General features: G+C 35.2%; 1 protein-coding gene across 37 annotated transcripts in view; it reads right to left on the reverse strand.

Moving 5' to 3' along the window:
- The window catches only part of RIMS2 (regulating synaptic membrane exocytosis 2), a 511,335-nt gene that overhangs the window by 344,588 nt on the left and 141,192 nt on the right, over nucleotides 1–25,555 (reverse strand). For 35 of the 37 annotated variants that reach the window (XM_080377968.1, XM_080377979.1, XM_080377978.1 and 32 more), the window contains one exon: nucleotides 22,677–22,987. In XM_080377968.1, the coding sequence (XP_080234094.1) occupies nucleotides 22,677–22,987 (311 nt within the window). The other 2 variants (XM_080377996.1, XM_080377999.1) reach the window with 1 other exon arrangement.

Raw genomic sequence — 25,555 nt, forward strand, 5'->3', positions numbered from 1 at the left:
TCTGAAGTATTAAGTGCAAATATCACTGTATTTAAGCAATAATATCCCATTTGAAGGGGATTTCTCCCACGTATACAGAGAAGATTAAAATGCTGGATATAGTCTCTGCAATATTACTTCCACCCTTTTTCCAGAATGTTTCCATCAGTGCACTATCTTTTTAAAAAACTACAGGATTCTTCTTCTCCCTGAACTGTATTCATACTCATTTAGATATAATTCTTCATTATTTTTACTGTTGATATTGAATAGCAGTATGAAAAAGTTCTAAACGTCAGTATTATGGTATGTTTACTGAGTAATGCCACAAAATTGAATAATTTTTAATTCAGCTTACCCAAAAAAAAAATCCTAAGAAACCAATTTAATAACCATCTCACACCAATAAACAACAACTTCTCCCTATCATTTCTAATTCCCACAAAACCATAGCTGTTCGTAAAAAGATAGACTACTGAGCTGACTGATCTGCTGTAAAGCATCCAATGATTAGCTGTAATTTGGCCAGTTAAAAAGATTATTGAAAAGCATCACACACAGAATCTGTTTTCTAAAAATAAGAAACTGCTTTCTGCCTGTTTTGCACAAGGTATGCAGGACTACTAATTTACATCCTCCAACAAATTATACATGGTTAAGCAGACACATTTTTGAGCATTTAATCCTTTCACTCCCACATCCACACAGAAATCATTTTCTCAGCCAAATTTGTTTATGAATATTTAATATGCTTTAAGGATTACAGCTAATAATGATAGCTTCTAATGGCAGCTAATGTATTTGAAAGATACATAACCATCTTAAATATTTTATTCTATCTTTGCTAGCTGTATTTCTGCAGACTGAGTTCTCCTCTAAATCCTTACATAAAACACAAAAGCACTAACAGAAGAGACTCACTGCTACCATAAAAATATTAATATCTAAGAGTGCAATTATAAAAGTACCCCACTGGAACACATGCAAATAAATTACTATCAGCATAAGCATAGAAATGGTAAGGCAAAAATGTTTCATTTCTACTCACCTAGTGTTGTTCAACGTTTGTCCAAAAAGATCATTTTGTAAAATATTTGGAGGGGATGAGAAAACCCCATGAAAATGAGATAAAACAGAATTGCAGACCTGGCGCAGTGTCTCAAATTGCATTTTCTTTCTCTTTCCTTCCCTTCTATTTTTCTTCACCACCTGTCTTAAAAGTCATCTATTTTGCACACACCATCAAATGCAAACATGCCAATCAAGTTCCATATTTCTCCTGATCTCTGTAAAAACTGTGCCTAAATGAGCAGGGGCTGATAGTTAATTGTACAGTCATTATTCTTCTAATACAGTCGTAGAAGATTTAGTACCCGTGCGGCTTTCTCCTGACTGTAGCAAGAATTCTAAACAGCAGTAAGCTTTTTGGGCATTCCCAGCTGAAGTGTGAAGCTGAGCTGCTTTCATGTACCCTACTCATATTTCTCTAAGCCTATTAAAAACACGCAGTGAATAGATGCTGTCGTCAGGAGTTTCTGCACATCTGGCTGCCAGCAATAAAATCTCAGAAGTAAAAAAAATGAGGACAAGGCATCCTCACACTGTTACTACTGTCTAATAAGAGGAGGATTTCTGCATCTTCCCCTCCTCCTTCTTCCCTCCCCTGTAAAAATGACTAATATCAGTGACCGTGTACGTAGCTCTATTTTTTTTAATTTATTTTCTTAATGTAAAGGTAGCTTTACAGGACAGAAAGAGCACTCTAAAAATACTCTTCATATAAAAAATAACATGTAGCACTGAGACTGTAACAATAGACCTTTTGTCTCATATCTGAAAAGCTATACCATACGTTACATGAGATAACAGGTTTTTTAGTGCAAACATTTAAATGTAATATCAATTCATGACTTAAGCAAACAGTATACATTCTATACATAACTATGCTGTTAGGTACTGAATACACAGCATCAAGGCAATGATTTATCACACAAGCCTGAACAATCACTAAAAGGGATGGCTGCATTATGTATGTACTACATTTCAAAATAAGAAGTCCAGCATCTTTTAAAAGTTTATTGCACAGATTCAGTCATAATGGAACTGAGCAAAATCAATCACTTCTTTCGGTGCTCCATACCTATCTACTTCCAGGAAAACCCACTGTCCTAAGAAGCCTGCATCTCCGGTACACATGCAGTATAGAAAGCCAAAGAGCAAGAAGCAGAATCAGTCATCTAATGGAACACAGTGAGAGATTCTGCAGCATAATATGCATGATGGATACCATTAAATGCACGGAAAATAATTATCCATGACTACAAAACACATTTTTCCTCTTTTCTTTCAATGCTTGTGCCAGAGAGTGACATTACTTAACATTACAGAATATATTCTATCACTGTCAAATTGAAAAATAACAATTAAAAAGATTTTCCTTAAATACCTCATTTTCTATCCACAGCTTTTAACATCTTAGCACTAATTACAAAATCTCCAAATAAACCAACATAAAATGAGGGCCATTATTAAAGCTCTTCCACTGAAAGTGATTTTAATCCCAGAAGATACAGGAATAAGCAACCTTCCAGCTAATTAAAGTGTTGTATTCATGTGCTCAGAAGGGAGTACCCATCCAGGCTTCTTTGGCCAGAAGGATGGCAGCTACAACTCAGATTTTCAAACAAAAAAAGAAATAGTAAAAATTTATCTCCAGGTCCCTCTAAAAGAGATACAGAAGACGCATACCCCTGTTAAATATTAAAAAAAATAAATTATTAAAAAAAGAGAAAATATCCTCTAATCCCAAAACGCATGTGAAAACCTACAAAATACTACACAAAATAGTTTCTAGTATCTGTTTTTATACCTACTGTATACTGTGCATTATAGAAACTTTTGTATTTGAGAAATGTATTACAATTTGTGGTAAAAAGTACTAGGCTATATGTATGGCAAAGCTGGTAACTGTTGAGATCCTGGAGTAGGAGCCAGTGAGTATTTATGGCTATCTTGCCATAATAATATGAAAACTTAATACTTGGTAATCACCTTGCCTACATTACAGAGAATTCATGTTTGTAATATAATAAAATTTGCCTTTACATTCATTCCATGAAAATGACAACATTTTCTTATCTGCTGCAAGACAGAATCATCTTGTTACAAATGATTCAAGTTATTGAAATAATTATTAGTCATATGCACCACTTAACAGTTCAGAGACAATGTTGACCATGGAGCTGATACAAGGCCAAAATGCTCCTGTAGTTGCAACCAAGGTCTGAACATTTGACATTCACCTTTCTATGTCTCCCTTTTCAGGTATTTAAAATGGAAGTTATGACATACATTCTTTATTTGTAAAACTGTTCTACTGACAAAATGGGACACATATTTAAAACTTTTTTTTTTTTTTTCATTTAATTCTGGGGTAAGGAAGAAGAGTACTCTGCAGGTATTCATGCAAATAAAACACTTAATATGGAAAAGATAAAAGGATACTTTTAAAGACAAATACTCCATAGTTGCTACTAGCAGAAAAATTCAACTATCATGACAGAGGCGTTGTGCAAATACACATTTTTTGGACATCTGGAATTTTCATCAAGATTGAACTTGCTGTTGATTAGAAATATGTGATTTTTATTTAAATGAAAAAAAATGGCACAGAAAAATAAAGAGAATTGCTTTTCTTTCCTGACCTTTCTGTTGCTCTCCAAGAGACCCTTTGGCCAATAAACAATACTTTCCCATATTTACTATGTGGCCTGTATTATTGTATCGACCCTATAATGCAGACATATTACTAAGCCCTTTTGTTAGTTACTTCCACCTTTTTCAAAATATAATTGTTTGGGCAGAGAAGAGTCAAAGAAACAAAGAAGCCTAGCAAGAAGAGGCTGGAAGGAGGACAAGCAGAGTCAGCTGTGCCCACTGAAGTACGCATCCTTTCAGAACCACGATGGAACTGACAATCAAAAGAAGTCAGTGGAACCACAAAAAAAAATTATTTCCTCTACATTAATATCGTTTCAGAATAAAACAGTACAGGTACTAGTTACCTTATGCCAATCCTGTTAGTGACCTTCAAATGTGTCAGTACTTTTTATATAAAAAAAAATTCTTGTGGTGAAGGGCACAGTGATTTAGTGTCATTTTTAATATTTAGGAAATTATATCCTCAGCATTCCCAGATTAAAAGCCTCACTTAAGAATTCTGAAAAAGACCAGAGTTAATTATTTTGCCTATTTGATATTTAACTTCCTTACACTTGAGATCTCTATTCCTCTTCTTCAGGTCACTCACTCTACACCTCCAATATCCATCTTAGGAAGAAAAAGAGGTCCAATATGCACAGACTGCTTTTCTAAAACACCCCTAACTGTACTTCAACATGCAGTAGGTAAGCCAAGCAGTACTCAAGCACTTGTGATTCTGACATTTCCTAACATTTGAGGGCCTGATTCAAATAATTTTGATAGTGATTTTTTTATACTTTTGTGTGTGTTTATATTTGCATATACATGTACATGCTTTTGTTAATTATGGTTTAACAATAATAACAAATTTAATTTCTACATCAGTTTTACAAAGGATTTCATAGACAAGAACACAAAGTGCTTTAAAAATATTGCACAGAATGGGAAAAACAAGTACCAGATAGTCTAAGCAACTACCTGACATGGCTGACAGCCTATTTCAAAATGAAAAGACAAGCTTGTGAAAGCACCATTGGATCCATTAAGCCAGGCTACACTGACATTCATACAGATACCTATTTCTCTAGCCAAGCTGAATCTTAATAAACACCCTCCAGCTACAAGTAGTGTGGAAGAAAAGTTATTCTAGAAAGCTCCCAAGTATGTGTTAATATTTTTTGATTTATATAAAACATTTCTATTTGAAATATAAGATTAACCCTCTTTGAATTTGATTCCAGAATTCAGAAAGCTCTTAAAGTAAACCTGTTGTACAAAGAAAGTTAACAATATGTACAAATATGTTATCTTAAACATTACTTATTGTCATTACTCCTGATTTTTGCCAACAGAAAAGTAATTTCACAGAGATTTGTAGCTTAAACTAGGTAAAGTCATGCAACCTAATTAAAGTTATACATAACAGTTTATAAATAAAAGATTTTTCTGTGATAAAAGATACTATCTAGTATAACTTTGGATTGAATTCCATTCTAATTTACTGGCTATTATGAGTATAGTTTGATGGAATCACAGAAGAAAATAGTAGAGATAAGTCACTTGGAGTTTGGGGGTAAAAGTGAGATTTTTTAAATGTACAGAAAGTCAAGCCTCTATTTTTTCATCTAGACACTAAATAAAATTGGGTAATTAATAGCACATAGATACCTGTAATGCAGTACCATTGTTCTCCAATACGCCCTTACCAAAGCATTTAGCTAAATATTTAGGATTAAAAAAATTTGACTGTTCAAGATTTCTCATTATGAAAACAAAAATATCTGAACAAATGCTAATGGGTAAGTTAACAACAATGGCCTTGCACATTGGATGGTGTTATATTATTACAGTTTATAAGATTACTCATTTTGGCTCAGATTAGCAAACTGATGTCCCAAGGTGGGACATAAATTTAAAGGACAAACAAACTAAATTCACGGATGGACATTTTACTGCTGCAAGTGAAATGCAACCATATTTTCTTTTGGGGTAAAGCACTCATTCATTTGTATTTCATCACATCAGTGTTCAAAGGTTCAGTTGCACAAGAGAAGTTTAGCAAGAACTAAGGCAAAATCTACAACTTCAAAATTAATCACATAAGAATAGGAGTCACAGAAGCCAGTATCCTAAATATCTATGATAGGAAACAAAGAGAGGGATGTAAATAAGGCCCCAACCCAAAAAGGACAAAAGTACCTAAATCCAGGCTGAAAGGAAGCATCAGTCTCTGCCCAAGAATTGCAATAATGAATCCTCTCCTTGAGCCAGCGCCTGAGCAGTCATTCAAAAAGCACCCTTCTTTTTATTATGGGAAGCCTGGCAGTTAGAACGGTGTCTGGGAACATGGAAAACTGAGTCCCAAGTTTCCTTCAGGCTTCCTCAAATATACCCACAAAGTCCTCATCAACACCCTCTTGATTATTCCAAAGGGAATTTGTCTTTGCTGTTGAGACTGTTCTCTCTCCCGAAAAATAATTAAATATTGAAAGAACTATTTAATTCACTGAGTTAAACATTCATTGAGAATGGAAAAGTGATACTGATTTTATTCCCGGGTAGGTCACAGATCTATGATGGAAGGAACTGAAATTCCAGCTAAGAGACCAAACGTTGTTACAGAAAATATGCACTAACAAAACACAGTAACATAAAAGAAAGTTAATTCATCCTCATGCTCAACCATCAAATATTGTTTCTTCTTTCTTGCATTTTTACCTCAGTATCTTTCACATCTCCCTGTTTCCTTGCTTCCATTTTTGAGCCATTCTATCCATATTCATATAATTCTTTTGAATGTCCTTCTTCATCATTCTCCCATTTAGCCATTTAATAGTAATCTACACTCTCCTTTTAGCCTAAGCTACAGCTTTTAAATAAGAATATGAGACTTAGAAACCTGGACAGTCCGTTTATCCATTCTTCTGTCCATATTACCATCTATGACCATGATTAATATGCTTGAGGAGACCGGTTAATTTCATAGGATATAAATATTAAAATAGTTTAATTCCAGCATGCTGTGTGAAAATTACCATCATCACAGGAGGAGAAGGACCCAAGTCAGTGGGCGTAGAGGAAGGCTGGCTAGAACTGAGCGGTTACCCATTGACTGGCAGTAGAAAGACAGTTAAGAGTATGGTCAGTAAATAACCACACCGTTGCCATCTTAAGTTTGACAAAATTACCATAAGTGATAGGAAAAGGTTCTTAAGTTATTGTGATCCTCCAGCACATCACAGAAGAAACAGGACAGAAAAATGACACCATTATAGGCTGTATTGATTCTGGTGCTCATGGAACCACCTCTCTCTGTTGTATTTAACTCCTTCATTCCTCAGTTTCCATTGGACTTGCTGCTAATGGTATCCCGTGCATAAAGGACTCACCAAAGTTTGTCTCCTGTTCCACCAGCAGTAATACCAAGTAATGAAATAATAATAATTTATCCTTAGAACAAGCTTCACAAAAACCATTAATCATCACAAACCTTGTAAGTACATTATCCATTAAATACTTCAGGAAATGAAGCTTAATTGAGCTGGTTCAGGTTACAGATAAGAAAAATGTCAGTGCTCCAGATAAGAGGTGTGAACCCCAATTCATTCTCTTAATTGTCCTTAGGGTACTAGAACTTTGCTATTCAAAGTGTGTAGTGTGTTGAGCTACTGTTGCCTGTAGCAGCAACTGTTTAGTAGCCTAATTCCAGTGAAATCAGGGATAACACTGCATGCCAATAGACTTTGGATCAAGGCCCGAAAGCGCAGTTCAGCACTACTCCTCTAGCACGTTTCAAATATTGGAACTGCTCTAGTGCCAGTGGAAGCAGTCTGTGCACTGTTCCTCAGTCATGGACTCACCCAGCAAGTACCACAACACTCCAAATCGTTAAGAGGACACTGATTAATCTACTTACATTCAGGATAAAATACAAATATAAGCTGTCAGTTTACATTTTGCAGCTTTACAGGAATCTGGATATTCCCATCTCTGAAAATTCTCGGAACTAATGTCATCAACACAAATGGGGAAAAAAGGCAAGCAAATGTCTATTTCTTAATGAAAGACAAAATTAACCTTGACATATATAGATTCTCAAGAAAGTCAAGGAGTATAGACTACATCAGCCTAAAAGGGAAATTCCAGACCAGCTTTGGACTTTCTAAGCAGGAAAGTGCCAATTGTCCCTAATTAGGTGTGCTGAAGTTCTGTGACAAGACCAAACCTCACATTTCCATGTCACATCATGGTCTAAGTAAATGACAGAAATAATCATGATCCACTGCTCAATACAGCTTTACAACCTTCTAAAAGGCAGCAAGAAAGTTAAACCTGAGATTTTACCTGCATACTTACTAGTTTGGAAAGAATACTTTTTACAAATAAAATATTTGGAAGCTGAGATTTTATCTTATTTTGACCACCTATGGCTTAATTAAATTCTAAATCTGTAAAAGGAAAGAATGAGGACTTGTGAAAGTTAAACGCTAGATGACTTCTTATAAATAGCTTCAGTGTTAAAAAAATCTACATTTTTTAAAACCCAGATAACACAATGATAGGTTTGATTTTGCTCCTCATGCAGACACTAGGAAATAAGCCATATGTTTATTTGGGAAATCCTGCTGTTTAGGCCTAGTATGGACACATACAAAAACTGGCACTGACCCTACAAAATGCACATTCCAGGATGAGTAAGATAGAGGAAAAAACCCAAAGAAATTGGACAAGAGAAAATATGAAAACTATCATTTAAAATCCTTTTGTTATTAGTGATGATAGACTATACCACAACAGTAATACTTCTTGAAATGAATCAGTAGATATTCCTCAGAATCAGGTATACCTCCCAGTACAATTATTTTTAAGCTATCTTTAACATAAATAACTTCAACTTATTGGTTAATTTCCTTAGCTGAGTATAGATAATGGCTTTTCAAACCTCTCTGCAGAATTCCCTTTAATATATTAGTTGAAAGGCAATATGGGAAATTTTATTTCAATATCAAAAGTCATAGAATTGTTGAAAATAATTACACAAAATCTTTTATTTTAATTTTTTCTCTTATCTCTGTTCTTCTCACCCTTCTGAATATTACACAAAATATACAACTTACATGGTGAATAAGTTGCATCGTGTAACTTAAAAACATGAAATAGTATAGCACTGAGATTGAGGGTTTTTTCCCAGCAGAGGTGGAATAAAGCATTTTGGATTCTGCTATTTAGACAATAACATTATATGCTACATGACACATTCACAAAAACCTAAGTTTTAAGAACGTTGTTGCCTACCTCTGGTTCACGACAAAGCTCCAGTGCCTAGTTTCTGCTTCACTTGCCAGATCTGGGCATTTCTAAATATTCCTTGCTTAGGGAATTCTATGCTTAAAAATTTTAAGATGTTACTGATTTTAGGTAAATTCAGAGGTTAAATTAAGATTGTCTGAATCAGTGTCTGAAATTATTAACAAAGACATCCAGATTCATTCCACTTAAATAAAGATGACTAAGGTGCGTAGTTTATAAGTCTATCCATCTTTTTCTTCCTGTATAATCAACAGTGAAAGATAATTCATGTGACCAAAAATTGCATGAGTGCCCAAAAATAGGTTTAATGAAATGTTCTTATGCTTGTCTAAGTACCTTATTTAGGAGGTATGAATATAACTCTGTGGTTGCATTTCTACTGCTGGATCTGAGAACACTTTCCAGTTTCTGCCTTGGCTGTGGTCTGACACCATGTCAAAAAAAAAATCCAGGTGTGCACATTCTCTCCCTTTTTCCCACCCATGCATTTTCCAAGCATATACTCCAGGCATTTTATGGATCTGCATGTTTTCTAGCAAAATTCCTATTCATGGTAGATCTCCCATATTAAAAAAGAAGCGCTAAAATCTAGAGTTATGTGGGGTTTGACCCACTGCCCTTACCTAAGACATAATTTATCTTAAAAGCTGCTGGGGCAGAAATTTGACAAACAAGAACCAACCTATTTGTCTAATAAATGTAGAAATTACTTCAACCTGCAAGACCATGATTCTAGTTTGTACTAGAGTAATTCATACATACTGCTAATTTTGTTTCATGTCTGCAAGACTGGCAGGCTTCCTACAGGAGAAACACATCTGTTTTTCTCCACAAATAATGTCTGTAAATTCTGGGTCATAGAACGATCCTATAACTAATTCCCCACTTTCCACAGAGACAGTTTACTGAAATGGCTGTACATCCTAAGCTTTCAGTATATATACATTTGTGCATGTTCATAGAAGTGTTATGAAATATACAAATAGTATTTTTTAAGTATTAAAGTAATACTATTAAGATGGATGAACTGGGCAATCAGAGTTAAAGGTCTAACTGAGATTTCATCCCCCTGGCTAAAGGAATAGCTGCATTACCTGACAGGAACAGAAAGCTGTTACACTCTGGTTGAATAAGCAGAGTACGGATAATACACGTTGATACAGCAGGCTCAATATGCAGTAGATGCTGCACCTTGCACAACGTGTGGTTTAGAAGAGTACATTTCAACCAATTTTACCTTCAGCTGACTCACAATCAATTGGCATTTCTTTGCACCTCATTACAGTACATGAATTCTGCTTTATGCCTCATTTGCAGTTCTGGATGGTTCACCAACGAGATGTGTCGGCTAGTCAAGAAGTGCTGGGTTAGAACAGAGATTTGATTGATTTTTGAAACAATGCATTGAAAATTTTATCTGCTACAAAAGAGATTTCATCACTTTCATAAAAAATTATAATTTGTCACCTTTCAAAAAAACAAAGGGTGATTTAAAATATTATTAACAAATTATTATGCATTATTAACAATGTAAAATACTAAAAACAGAAGCTGAAAATACATGCCCTAACAGTTCTCAGATAGCTGTCTTTCCTCTCCACCTCGGGATGATGTATTCAAGGTGAAAGTTGATTCCCTTGGTGCTCACAGGCAGTTCATACATATACCTCTTACTCTCCAAATTGCACCAGTTTAAGAGAGGACATGATTAGCACAAAGCAGACAGCAAAAATTAAATCCTACAACAGTCCACTGATGATTACCAACAATGTAAACGCACCCAGCACAGTAATGATTTCAATATACACACTCAGGCAAAGAGATAATGTTCTTTTTGTGAGATACAGAGTTATCATCCTCTTTGGATGAGATCCTTCACACAAACACTTCTTTGGGTGAACAGGTTGATCATAAAGCTCCTTCTTATTAAAAAAAGTAACAATTACATTGATCTTAAAGTTCATGGTAGTTATACACTGCAGAAATTAGCTCTCATCCCCTGTGAAATTAAGTGTTTCATTAATTTTAGAAATTCCTTTTAGTCACCTGGAAAACATCTTAAGAGATTTATTGCAGTATCTCTGCTTTCAGATGACTGACTTGGACCTTAAAAGGCCTCCAAACTTATATTGGGTGTCAATGTGCCTAGGTGATCTGTGATGGAAACAAAGTGTAAACTGGAAGACAGATTGTTCTCCAAATGACAGTAAGATTAAGATTAGCCTTTTCATTTTGTGAAATAGGAGCTAAGAGAACATATCTATGCACTGGATTGTTTATTAATTTCTGCTGTTCAGTACACCGGATAAAAGTTGGAGTCTTCCATATCTTGGGAATTAATTCAAAGAAACTAATTTATCTTCCTTTCATGTCATTATAAGATTAATAGTCTCCTGGGTTGCTCCTATCTTCAACTGATTGGAGTACCAGAAGAACATATTTCTGATGATCACACACCTCTGGAATTCATTTCCTTTGACAATGTCATGGAGCATGGCTTTTAGAAGCATTAAGGCAGTGTAAATATTTTACTTTGGAAAGACTTTATGTTAGTTGAGGAAAGGCAGTGCTGACATTATATTAAAAGCTTTGAAGAGGGGGTTAGGGTTAATTATATAAATGATTGTTATCAGAACAACAAGGCTTCATGACATTTGTTGATATACCATAGTTTGAATTTCCAAATAAATCTCATTTTCAGAGAGCAAGAAATGCTTCCAAAAGAGGTACCTGTATGCCACACAAAGCACAATATTTTAAACACTTGTCTTGAGGGAAATCTCCTGGTTTAATTGGCTTCACTGAGCATAACTCTGAAAATAACAGACAGCTTTTGTGAATACCCACAAATAGGATGCAAGCATTGTTATAAATGCTCTTAATTAATTGAAGGTTAGAAGAAGTAAAGTAGGCAGGAATGAATGGTCCTGATCTACTCCAGTGCATTAGTCATTACCGCAATGTAGTCTATCATCATCCAAAACAAGTTTATTGAGGAGAAGTTGAGACAGTACTAGTACCAGCCCTAATACCCAAAGCTCCAGAGTTTGTTTTGAGTGAGTCTCATCTAAAAAAATATTCCTCCTTTTTTCATTATGTGGTCTTTCTCTTTTCCTTCTCACTCTGATTCTCAGGTTCTTTATTTGTCTTGTTTAGAGAAGAATCTATGCATCAAAAAAATATATCTGCCAAGTAGCAATTAAATTATTTTTGCTTTCAACTTTATTCAAAGATCTAATTTCTTTCTTCAGATATTGATACATATTTTCCAAATGAAAATAAATTCTCCAGTCATTGCATTTACTTGAGCTACAAGACATGGGAAGCACACAAAATATATATTGGTTTTTTAAGAAATGCAAACCCAAGTTAAATTGAGTTTCTTTCAAGAATTCCTTTTTGTTCCAATCCCTATTAATAAATGGTACAGGAAGATGAATCATCACATGTCCATTTTAGGAATTAAATGCAATTATCTCAGCATCATGAGAAGGCAAAATTGCTGAACTAACCATTGAGTTGTTGCTTTTTTTATATTCAAGAGATTAGATTGTTGAATTAATTTTGATTCCTCTTCTAGCTTAAATATTTTTCACAGTTCTATCTGAAGCATAAAGATACAACTAAGGCAGGTCGGTCCATTTTTGTCAGCCCAGCACCTCACACCAGAGTCAAGAACATTTAATTAAAATTAATCTACCTCTGGGAATAAACCTTGGGTTTGTGCACTGATTTGGAACTTTGGAATGCAATGTCCCTCTGAAGCTTTCCAGTTTATTTGGAATCACAAAGAAAATCAGAAGCTTTCTGCTTTAATCTCATCTGCCTTGATGGCTATTTTTTTCCACTTTTTTTTAAGCTATCATCAAGGAAGTCTATTATTTAAAGTCCAGGATTTTCTCAAAGTCGTTATGGAATAAAACCTTTTGCAGCTAAAATGCTTTGCTTTCTATCAAAATATTACCGTAAGAACTGTTGTCCTTGCTGTTTTCTTTTTGCCAAAGAAAAGGTTTTCTGCAGCACAGTTCATGGTTTGTCCTATTATAAGCTGCATAATAAAAACTTAAGTTTGGCAGAAAAACTACATCTAGGGACCCATTCGAGCATGTAATATCAGCTGACAAAACAGTGGACCAGAAATTGGGAAAACTGGTTTTGGAGCAACTTAGCCTCCTTCTATTCTATGAAGATGATATACTCACTAAGCTCCCTAATAGCATTTCCAGGAAGCACAGTGCTGCCTGGTGTCATTTTCTGAAACACCAGAGCATGATTACAGGGCACAGTGCTGCACAGCGCAGCATATACACATATAAGTTGCATACACACAACCCACTGCCTATCATACATAGATATTACCTTGGGTTTTAAAACCCCACTTTAAGTTAAGAGTCACTGACTTCAGGTCACCTACATTTTCTACTTAACTTGAAATGACATTGTACTGCACTACTTTTCTGGAACAGGTAACTATTACTTTCAAATGTCTATGGCTGTCTTCCTTTTGGTTAGTAAAGAATGCAGTGAAGTCTGTTTTTACTGAAAGCCATAAAATTAAGATTTCTCAAAGCTTGGGAGAGAAGTATCCACTTACTTTACCACAAACCTGAAAAGACACTTATGAATCATTGCAGATTTGTTGGAAATTGAGGAAGAGAGGTGAGCTAGAGCTAGGGGAAAGAAAAAGGACTGGTTTAGAGAATATAAGAATGTCAATCATTAAGTGAAGGAATACTATGTGTATATCTTTCAAAACACTTCCAATATCTACCCAGAATTTGGTAAGAACTCATACCAGTGAGAAAGAGATGATACACAAAAGAAGATGGGCTAATAAAACAAATAAATAACTAGATAAAGACACTCTGGACTAGACAAAGTGACAAACAAGGATTTGGCTTGAAGAAACAGCAGAAAGAACAATCAAGTTAAAGACAGTGTAGAAAACAAAATGGTATTGCTTAATAATATAATATTTATTTATAAAAATATGATCACCCTGGTCCTATCACATTAATTTCTTAGCTATACTTTTCCTCAGATCTGACTTAATAAAACAGATTGACATTTACTAAAATCATTAAACTTGCCATGTAAAAGATAAATGACAACTAAATTGCACTACAGAAGTGAATGCTTTATCATTTGAGACTTCTAGAAGCACAAAGAAAAAGCCAAAGGAAGATTTTGTACCAGTAACAGTTAGTCATTTTCTTTTTTTATTTTAATTCAGTCTACATAGCTATGGTAAAAAGTATGAAAATAAAAGGCCATTCATTGAACTGCCTCCTGCAGATTCCAGAACCACTTTGCTGCCAGAAAATACAAGCTTGAGTTAGCAGAGTCCTTTATTAAATGTTAGCCATTTCCCTCAACTGCACTCCACAGATGTAACTTATTCACCTTTATACACTATTTTTTAAAATATGAAATTCAAACAAAATCTGTTATTTATAGTTCTGAAGAGAAATTAGCCTCCAAAGAACAGAGCACAGCTAAGGATTATGAACACACAGTGAGCTCTAACATTGATGTTTGTTCAAGGTCAACAAATCAGCACTTTAAGAAGACATGCTCAACCCAGAAGTATACTGGCCTCATTAATTTAAAAAATTAAATTAAAAATGCTACTACCCTCAATTTTTTTCTACTATTGCTTTCTTTCAGGGTCAATTTAACTAAAAGCAAAACTACATTTAATTCCATAAATGTTAGTTGCAGTTAATATTTAATAAAAAATGTACAATATTCTGATACAGCTGAGATCTGTGTTTACAGATTTAGATTATTAATGGTCTTTTAGCACAGTTAAAGACATAGCTGTGATATACAGAAGGATAACACTGCAATAGAAGGCCAAACTCTGCTTCAAAGATATCAAAGATCAGCACTGAGTATCAAGACTTCCCTGAGCTCATTCTGCATAAGTGCAAGAAAAGTCAAACACTAAGTGCTAGTTTTCAGTAAGTGGTATGCAACAAATATGCATAATTAAGAAAAAAAACAAGTAATCAGTAACAGTAAGCAAAATACAAACATCATCTTGCAATGCAATTATTTTTGAAAAGGCACTCTACAGTAAATTGTGAAAATGAAATTCCCTAAAACTAACATGAGATTTGTTCGCTTCAGCAAATGATTGCAGCTGAGTTCAGATTGTCACTTAAAGCTGGAATTCAATCTCTTTCTTATGTGTTTAATTAAAACACTCTTTAGTGTTTGAAAAGAAACACAGCCAGTTTAGCCTGTTTATTAAGGTGGTTTAGTTCTGCTACAGTTAGGAAAGTTTCCTCTTCTCTTTCTCTCTTCCCCAAACACATTAGCTTTCTCCCAAAAAAGATCCTAAATTGTATCTACCATTGGTCAGAGGCCCAATGCTACTCAGTACAGATCCTACAGCTAGAGAAAGGCTGGCTTTAAAACAAAAAGTATTCCATTTAATAAAACATCGTCATAGAAAAAAAAAAATGAAGAACAGCTAGCTCATTGATTGTTCTGCTACTTTAGGGAAAATAAAAGGGGAGGGAGGGAGGGAGGAAGGGAAGCAATGCACATCTCAGTAAAAACACACTGAAGTTACAGTGCGGTTGCACATATTCCTGAATGTTGTGTTAACATTGCCATTGTTTACGTGAGTGGGACACCCACAAAACTAACATTAGGAGACAAACAGAATTGTACAAGTAGTTTTGTATCTCAGAAGTCAGACGGTTCTGCAAAGGTAATGGAGAGCAAAAGCTCCCCCTCTTTTCCAGAAGTTAGAACAGAATGGAGATGCTACAACCCATTGCAACCTATTAATGACAGGTAGAAACATAGCATACTTGCTATAGGTAGTCTGGGCTGTTAATAGACAATGTCAGTACCATTCAGGAGCTTCTTACAGAGATTCTGCATTACAGATGGTACCAAACTCCTTACTCATCCCCATAAGTAGGTGTAGCTTAATCCTTGTCATAAGTGTCTAATTATTTCATTAAAACATATGCACTAAAGTATTTCTGACTTTCTTGGACCCAAGGTACTTCTTTTCAATAATTAAATACTGCATTTTCTCTGGCTCTCTTCCCATAAATTTCTATTCCTTCCCCCGGCCATAGTTATGATTAATTTCCTTTTTATGCCATTCCAGATTGAGATAGCAGATAAGCATAAATTCAGTTTCTACCTGAAAACTGGAATAGCCGTGAAATGTGGGTGCACTTCCCTAAACCTCTATGCAGAGGAATGAAATAATTAAAAGAGGAGTTCCATGAAGTAACTAACTCATTAGTTCTAATCTATTACATCAAGAATCATACAAAGTATACAATGAAAAGGAACATAAGCACAAGAAACAAAAGCAGAACTACTGAGAGTACAGTTTTGAGACTGACATTGGTTTCACTTTACAGCTCCAAGGACTATCAAAGTGGTGAAAAATCTGGAATGGCAGCAGGAAGATGAAGATAAAACCTTATTTAGATGCAGTTCAAATCCCATACAACTTAACTCTTTAGTTAATATGTTAAAAAACAAACAAACAAAAAAAACCCCAAAAAAACTGTAGGATACCTCCAATTCCCTAATTTTGCATCCTGTTCTAGCCCCAGGGAAAGTCAGCGACAGCTCTTCGCAGTCATGCATGGAAAAGCATATTGATTCAATTTTAAACTCAACCTGCAAAATACTTGTACAAAGTATTAGACTTATTCATGAAGTGAAAGAATATGGTTATGCTTTCTCAACAATTGCATTTTTTCTCTACTGCAGTGGTCAAGAATGTTAAAAAAAATCACGTCAATTAAATCTTACATAAAAAATTCTTAAAAGTTTAGTTATTTTTAAATACCAGCTCTTATTTTAAACACTGCCTCTATACAATTATTTGAATATTTCTCACTGTCTTTAAATACATGATCAGGTAGAAAGACAGGTAAAAAAGTTAAAATGCCTCTGTTTTACTCAATTGCTTTCTAATATGCTTAGTTTCCATAGGTCCAAGTACAGATTGTACATTTTTTTAACACATGTGGGCTAAAGATGTATCAAATCAGGTACTCAGAATTACAAACAATCAAAATCAGAGGCTGTACTACGGTGCTGTGTTATAAGTGTTGAAGAAGAAAAATAGTAATAATCTTGGGAAACAGCCAGTTTTCAGCCTTTCAGAAAGAAATGTAATTGACTGATTCTTTAATATTATGTTGTCATATTTTAAATTGCATTAAACTACCATCATTGATGTTCTCAGTATCAGTTGATCATAATTCAGCAATTAAAGAAGAGCCATTTGAAAAAGATATAACGTGAAACAGATGGACACACATTTTCATTTATTTAATTCATGCTGCTCTTTGATGTTTCTTAGCTAGCTTATGCCTGCTTTTTCCTGTCTCCTCCTCTTCCCTTTTATTTTGGTCTCTTTTTTTCTCTGTTCGCACCCTGACATCCCCAACTGCAGTCTCAAAAGACGGAGACTACACTGCCAACTTATACTGGCATTCCATCCAAGAACGGAAGCAAAGGGATGCAGGGGACCACTTTCATTCTACTGCCATTGGTAATGTAATAGAATAAAACCTTTCTATGTGGGAAATGCATGTATACACACTATAAAGAATATACGCACAAAACCTGCACCTTCAGACCCAAGTAGCCTCAACAGTCTTGTTTGCAGTTCTTAATCAGAATAAAATACATCCTCCAACCCACTATAGTGTGTGGAAACCACCACAGAAATGCTCTTTTTTCCTGAGATAAAAGGGATGATAGAAAATGAAACCCCAAAATACATATGTATCTTTGAAAGGAGAAGGGAAGGAAGAGGGAAGGAGGATACATTTTATCTGTGTCTGCTGGCCTGGAAAACAAATACTGCTGTTGTGCAACTCTGCAGCTGCTCACTCTCAATTTGTTGTTTTCATTCTGGTTTTTATGATTTAATCTCATATCCTTACAGTTAATTTGAAAAGGATTCAGGAAGCTTTATTCATTAGTCTTGCTTCAAATGATGATCTTACCGATCATGGTCTTTCAAGATACCAAGAAGCAATTTTTTTTTTTTTTTTTACATGGCTCACCCTCTGATAGATGCAGCAATAATAAATTGACTCATGAAACATGAAAACAAAACTTCTCACAATATTTTCATTATGGTTTTGCATTGAATCTCATGAAAAATATCCTTGAGGGGAGGTTTTCTTATACTAATAGAATGCACGACAAATAATTATTGAAAATTCAATGTTAACATTTTCAAAATTTTGAAAGCATTTTGGATTCATACAGGATGGATTAGGGGGGAATAAAAACCAAGGAAAAAAAAAAAACAAACAAAACCCCACACACAAAACCACAACACTCAATTGTTCACATCTACCTGAACTTCATGATATCACTTCAGATAGGCATTAGATTAGAAATAGTTATGTCATCATAACTTCGCACTGGGAAGACGCATGGGCTGTTTCCCACTTCAGGAGAGCTATTGCTTTAAAAGTATTGTGAAATACCATATGGTTTAAAACACTGAATTTATATGTGTTTTAAATGACTTCACAAGGGATCCTACCAAGAACAAGAAAAATAATTATTTTACAACTCCAGCATGGCAACACCACCTAAAGATCTAACAATTCAGGCAAAGAGAATGACACATAAAAAAGCTTTGTATCAACATTAATGTTCCCTGTTCTCCAGCTTTTATTATTAGGGCACTGTACACATTTTAATAGCACATTATAAACATTTGTTTTGGCTTAGGCTTTGGAATGAAGAAATCAACCATTTCACAAGCTGATTGCCTGTAGAAAATGACTGAAAAAACATTATGTCTCTTCAAATAATTTTGCTGCTAGGAAGGAAACACAATGTATTGAATGATGAGTGGCATAGGTCTTGGGAACAATACAGTACGTGTATGGTTTTGATCAAAATAAAATAAAAAGGACCCTTTTGTACAATCCAGAATTAATGTGAAAATGGATAGTACAAATCAAAGTACTGCAGTGCATACAGTCATAAATCTACCATCTGTGCACAGCAGACCTCAGAATGGACCTTCTGGGTCTATGGACTACATAAAGTAATATTTTGCATTTCTTTGATTCACATAATTTGGCAGTTTTCAGGGAGTTTACTGTTACACTGCATCAGCATACATATTCTGCTCACAAGGTTAAGTCTGTGAAAACCACTACATATGGTTACTTCTCAGCTGCCCTAGCATAAAATCTCCATGTGATACAGATTATGCTAGTCTCACCTCAATGTCAAAGATAGTCAGCTACTGAAAGTAATCTAACACTGGCTCCTACAGTATGCCTGCTGCCTCTGCCTTCTCCATGCGTTTACTACACAGAAAGCAGTAAAAACACTGTAAGGCAAATTATAAATATTGGATATGAACTAGAAAAAAAATTAATAATGAAAACCTGTTCTGCTGGTGGTAAGTACAACCTGTTCCTAAATAGTTTTTGACTTCTCTTTTCTTCTGTAATAGATCCAATATTAAAAAAAAAACGTTCTTGGTGAATGTGCAATCCAAAATCATCCCAGACTTCTTTAAAGCAACAAATTTCAGATCAGTCAAAGATCTACAGTCAAGTACCTATCTGTCTGTCTGATCAGTTCAGCATCCATTGATTGCAAATGGGACTGTTGCATCCATCAAGTGAACAGAATACTAATCTAATGGGTGAAAAAGATCATATTATTTTAATGAAGAATAATACTACTAAAGAAAACAGGGAAAAAATATGGTGCATACTACTCAAGAATGGAAAACCAAAAAAGCACAACCAAAAAAGACATAGCAAGGAATGAGACAGAAATTACATTGATGTTCTTGAGATTCAAGGAGTGAATGATGCCCTTTACACTGTGACCAACTTGTGTCCAGGTGACCAAGATGAGATATATGATACTTGATATAAAGAACTACTAAGTAATGGTTGCTGCAACATCAAAGGAAGCTTTATATGTTTTGAAAAAATTGATAAAAAATTACATTTTCCCTTTCTATTCAAAACATAAGAACCCAAGCATAGAGTCCTAGCAATACTTTTTTCCACAAGTGTTTCACTGTTTTAAAAATTTTTAATCATTTTTTGTGTCAAAACTGATGTGTTTTGGATGAAAAGTAAAACAGAAAATATAGGTCTCGCTTTCTACTTACTTCTGCTATTGGCATTGTGCAAGATAAAGAACAACCACATCTAAATGTTTGAGACTTTTTTTGGCTATTTCCCTATTATTTTGGACAGTTTGAATAGCCATGGTTTTCTCCTAGAACTAGTTTATCTACACAAATGGTCTGCCATACTAGAGTAGCTCAATTTCTGCATAGAATTGATTTAAAAATAGAATAAAAAATTTGTCATGATGATCTCCCATCTAACATGTTTCTCTGCTGGCTGGTTCTTTTAGTTAATGTTAAGAAAAAAGAAATAACAAAACTGTAACATGAAGCATTCAGAAAAGACGACAGAAGGCCAGAAGCCTTTAAGAAAACTTATACACAATTTCTCGGTCACAACTGCAACTTTCAAATAGATAAAATGAGTTTTCTTAAGTTGGTCAATACTAGTAGGCAGAACACATATGGATCTATAAATTTTAATCTTAAAATTATATCAAATTATGATACATATTCTATGCATTACTTCAGTATAAAGATAATAATATATTATCTTTTGCTTTTAACAGTGGTTGAATGTAATAAAATTGTATGCCTACCCAGTATTACTGCTGAGAATAGCAATGGCACCACAGCATACAAGGTCCAAACTTAAGGCCTATGTCCATCCTTGAATTCCAGCATTGTCTCTCTCAGAGACACTGATATTCTCATCTAACAACTTATTTGACCAATCAGATGTTGATTGGGCATCAAGGAGTCCTTTTCATTGTCTCCAGCAAAGGAAAAACAGTTATGGTGAGGAACATTAGGGAGGAAAATCATTCAGAAGACCCTCTAACCTTCAATAGCATGTAACATATATCAGAAATATATTTTAAGCATACTTGCATATGTTCATTAGGGAACACTAATATTAGTATTCAAATAAAACAGGAAGAGGGTAATGACTGAAAAAACAATAGGGATTTACACAGTGTGTTGAGTAGGAGTGATCACAATCAGAAGAATTATTCTAATTTCATGCACAAAGTCTACATTCTTCCTGTTGGTAAATATTACTTTATACTGTCCATGTTTACCACACAACTCTTCTTAGGGTAAATGCATATTACATAACTGAATTATATATGTATTTGTACATTCTTCTCTCCATCTCTCTTTCCGTATGCATATAATATAAAAACACTTCCAAATACAAGAAGGGGTTGTTGGGGGGGGGGGGGGCGGGGCGGGGGGAAGTTATCATCATATTATGTATGATAACATTTCTCTGGCAAAATTAAGGAAAAAAAATAAGATCCACAAGAGAATCAGACTCTCTCTCCTGCTCTTTAGCATCAAGATTCCAGCTGTATTTCCCAGAGACCATGCACATAACTGAGGAGTGCTCGGAGCCACTAAGTACTGAACCCAGTGAAATCAGCTGCAATCAGAGCAAAGGGCAACAGCCAGAGTAAGTTAAACAAAAAGGGTTAGATTTATTACATTCAATTTGTTTCCAAATAAGACCAAAAATAGGAAATAAAACATAGTGGAATACGAAAGATGGGGGGAAAGGAAAACAATTATAATTATATTAGCCATAAAAGATATTATAGCTGTCTAACTTGTTTCAAGCTTGCAAGAATAAATATTGTAAGGAGGTCATAGCTGGGCAGCAGAGGAAGGCTGCCAGATTACACTGCTCTGGCTGCCAAATTTGAAGGCAGGTGGAGGTCTCTGGAGAGAGAAGGTATCATTTCCATGGAAACATGTGAGCAAGCTTACTCTCTTCTTTCTGTTCTCACTGTATTTAAAGTTTTATTCTGGTCTTGCTTAGAAAGAAATTAAATTTATTCAATGAAATGGTTTTTACTTTTGTGTTCCGTTAAACGTAGCCGCAGAGGTTGAGAGCCTTCTGGTGCCTTTTGGTACAATCACATCAAGAAAAAGGGAGGGAAATTCCAGCTCCAGCCTCTGGCTAAACTGGATCTTACTACATGAGCACTGAAACAGCCACAGTTTCAATCAATGCCAAGTAACACTGAGATAAACCAGTGAAGAAAAAAATTTCATACTAATGACAATAACTAACAGCAAGAAACAGAGAAACCATGAAAAGTGAAAAGACTCAGGTCATCACACAGATTTCACCATCCTCAAAACTGTATACTGCAATTACCACCAGATGTTTTAAATCCATAGTCTGAACACCCACCATCTTCCATTCACCTCCTTTTTTTGAGTCTTATTTTGGACTGCTAAAATTCTGCTATTAAGTTAGTGGTCACAAAGGAAATATGGTAACATTATGTACAGTGTAATGACTATGACTGAACAAAGCTGCAAGCCCATGGACAAGCTCTGTCACATTACATCTGTCATTTTCCATATTGTTTTCTGAGAAGGAATGAAAACCACACATTGTCCATGACCAGCTGCAGCTTTTTAGTATTGTTTCAAAAAGCCCAGTATGTATCTCATAAGCGATAGAACAAAAATAAAATAAAACTTAAAATGCAAAATAATATTTGTAGCATAAATTCAGCAGATCTTACAGTATAAACATTAAATACTTTCTTACCTGTCTGATGTTGTGTCCGTTGTTACTTGATGCTTTACTCCTGAACCATTCTTAATTGAATCTTGTCTTGTGAGCCCTTGAGATCTGTTTTTGTCCAGAACTTGTGTGGATATGTCACCTGATGGTCCTTGGTACTGCGAATGCTCCTGCAGCTTTGCTTTTTTCTCTTGAGGTGCCTCCTCGTTCTGCAGACCTCTAATACCTTCTTGGTCAGGCTGCTGTGGTGCATTTGATCCACTGTTATAGAACCAGGCTCCTGATTTTGTGAGGATTTCTTGTTGTTTTCGGCACAAGTTACATACCCACATTACCTGTTCAGACATATTTAAACGGAAAATCTGTTAGCTTGTAAACACTGTATTTTTCATCAAGCATACAGCAATTCATTGTTTCCATTTCTGAAGGCAGAAAGAATAGTCTTCTAATTCTCTCTATTAAGATTACAATAATCTAGCCACAGTACAATAAAATATGTCTGTACAACCTTAGAGGAAAATTTAAAAAAAAATATGAATGCAAAAATACTTTTAATCTATTTGTGCTTCATCATTTATAATGCAAGTGAAAACCACAGACAGTAGCAATATGAAATTAAAAGGATCTGCATATTGACATTTCAATGGCAGTAAATGTAAGACTTGAAAATGAAGCTAGTTTGATGGTTGAATCACATGGAAAATGTAGTTTCTACCGCCACAATACATCTAGCTGAGTCCACCAGAAAAGGTTTCAGAAGCTGCAATCTGTATCTTACGTCTATTCTCCAGGCAGTTATCTAACAGAAAATTTGGGTCATGTTGCTTAGTCAAGCCTCACCAAAAATGTTTTGATAAAAGCTTCATATAGAAGGCTACTTGGATGTAAGGTTCGTACTCAAACTCGCTGACTGCCTTATTCACAAATTGCCAGGCTGGGGCAGGAAAAGGAGGCATCACTTGCCCATTTAATGGTGGCAATACGGCCCACCCTGGTAAACTTCCTTCTTAACTTTTTGCAGTGCTGATACTCTTTCTGTGAGAACTCACATCTGTTTATTGCAGCAAAACAGAACAAGCTATGAAAGCGCTGAGGGTAAAAAAGAGACTCCCTGAGTAGCAGCTTGCTGTCTGAAATAGGTTAGATGTCCTGATAACAAAGATCAATACTGTGTATGCTTCAGGCCTGGTCGTCACCCAAATACAAATTCAAGAACAGGCCTGTGTTACCTTTGCTAATTACGTTAGAAAGTACATGAAAGCTCCGAACTGAAATTTCAGCACCAAAGACAGAAGTACTTTTGCGCTCTTTAATCAATAGCAACTAAAAGCCTTTAATATTTCTGCTTGGTTTGTACACAGCTGAAAGAAGTTCTAAACTATCCATATACCTGTCAGTGCAATGCAAGGACCAGATTCAAAATAATTACTGAAGTATACACATATATAATGATTTGAATGACTACAAGATAAAATCCCCCAAAAGTTTTGTGTGTGTTATTTTTCCTTCTATTAGTAGATGTTAAAATGTTACAAAAACTAGATATCACAGTCTAAACACTTGAGCAACTATGTCCTTGGCTGACAGCCACATTTTGTCCCAGTACAATACAGTCCAGTATTATTCCCTTGTACCCAACAGAATGGAGGTCCTTCTGAATGGATAACATTAAGTATCTATCCTCTAAAAGTAGAATCAGTAAGAGTACTCCTGACCTACCCTGACTCCTGACCTTTATAAAGAAAGAGAACAATTTACTTAAAGTATTTCATCTTCAAAAAAATTCAAACACACAGCATGAAAAATGCATATATTAATGTATTTTGTAGATTTTTTCTGCCTTTCTAAGAGAGATTCATAATATTTATAGCTAACACTTCTGATAAAGCCTTACTTCCAATGTACTTTCAACATGTAGACTTCCACAGTGTTGACCCAAGCAGTTACAATTTTAGCTTCAAATAATCACAGACAATGAGCAGAATGGCAACGATCACGCACACATAGAAATGTACATGCTTTCAATGAGCGCCAAGCAATTCAAGCTTTCAATTAGGACAGGGCAACACTGACTTTTCCATCTGATCATAGCATATAGAAGTATTCTTGCAGTTTTAAAAATACTGTTAATTTACGGTGCAGACCTCTCAATTAAATGACAGACATACATGTAAGATAGTGTCATAAGAGCACAGATGGGAAGGTGGCATATTCCTGGACAGGATTTCTTCTTCTGCCCCCAGGTGCCTGTGACAGAGTGCTCAGCAGCTCACACACATGCAGAGCAGCTCTGTACCTGCCAAGTCCCTTCCAGGGCAGTGCATTTCACGTGACCGTGACAGCAGCACAGAAGAGAAGGGAAGGGGAAACTATACTAGTGGATTACATACTTAATACATGCATTTTGACATATCTGCAAAGAACCACCACAGAATTTTCCCTTCTAAAACGGTAATTAAAAAAAGGGGTAATCCCTTACATCAGAAATCTGCACACTAAAATAGGCACACCACCTACTACATCCATTTTCAAATCTCTTCACCACCACTATAGAGTTCAACTGTCATGAACACATTTTGTACACGACCATCAGTGTTGCATTTTGTGCGTGTCAGTTCTTCTCAAAATGGGAACGCTGCCAATTTGAAAAGGAAAACATGGGCAAAACTCTGCTTGCCAACATCTCTGATTATTTATGTACTAGTTTACAAGTAGAATCTAACGTGCTAGTGGCACTGTACCGAGAGCTGCATTTCCATATAAAAGGCTGAAACACCACCTAGTGCCTACAATAAGAACTGCTTAGGTTTTGTCAAATTTCTCCCGTAGTGTGAAAACAACCAAACAAAATATATCTAGCCTGACATTTGCACGTTAACTCTCAATTTAATTTGGTTTTTTTT

Source organism: Falco punctatus (genome assembly GCF_963210335.1).
Source record: "Falco punctatus genome assembly, chromosome: 3".
Lineage (NCBI taxonomy): Eukaryota > Metazoa > Chordata > Aves > Falconiformes > Falconidae > Falco > Falco punctatus.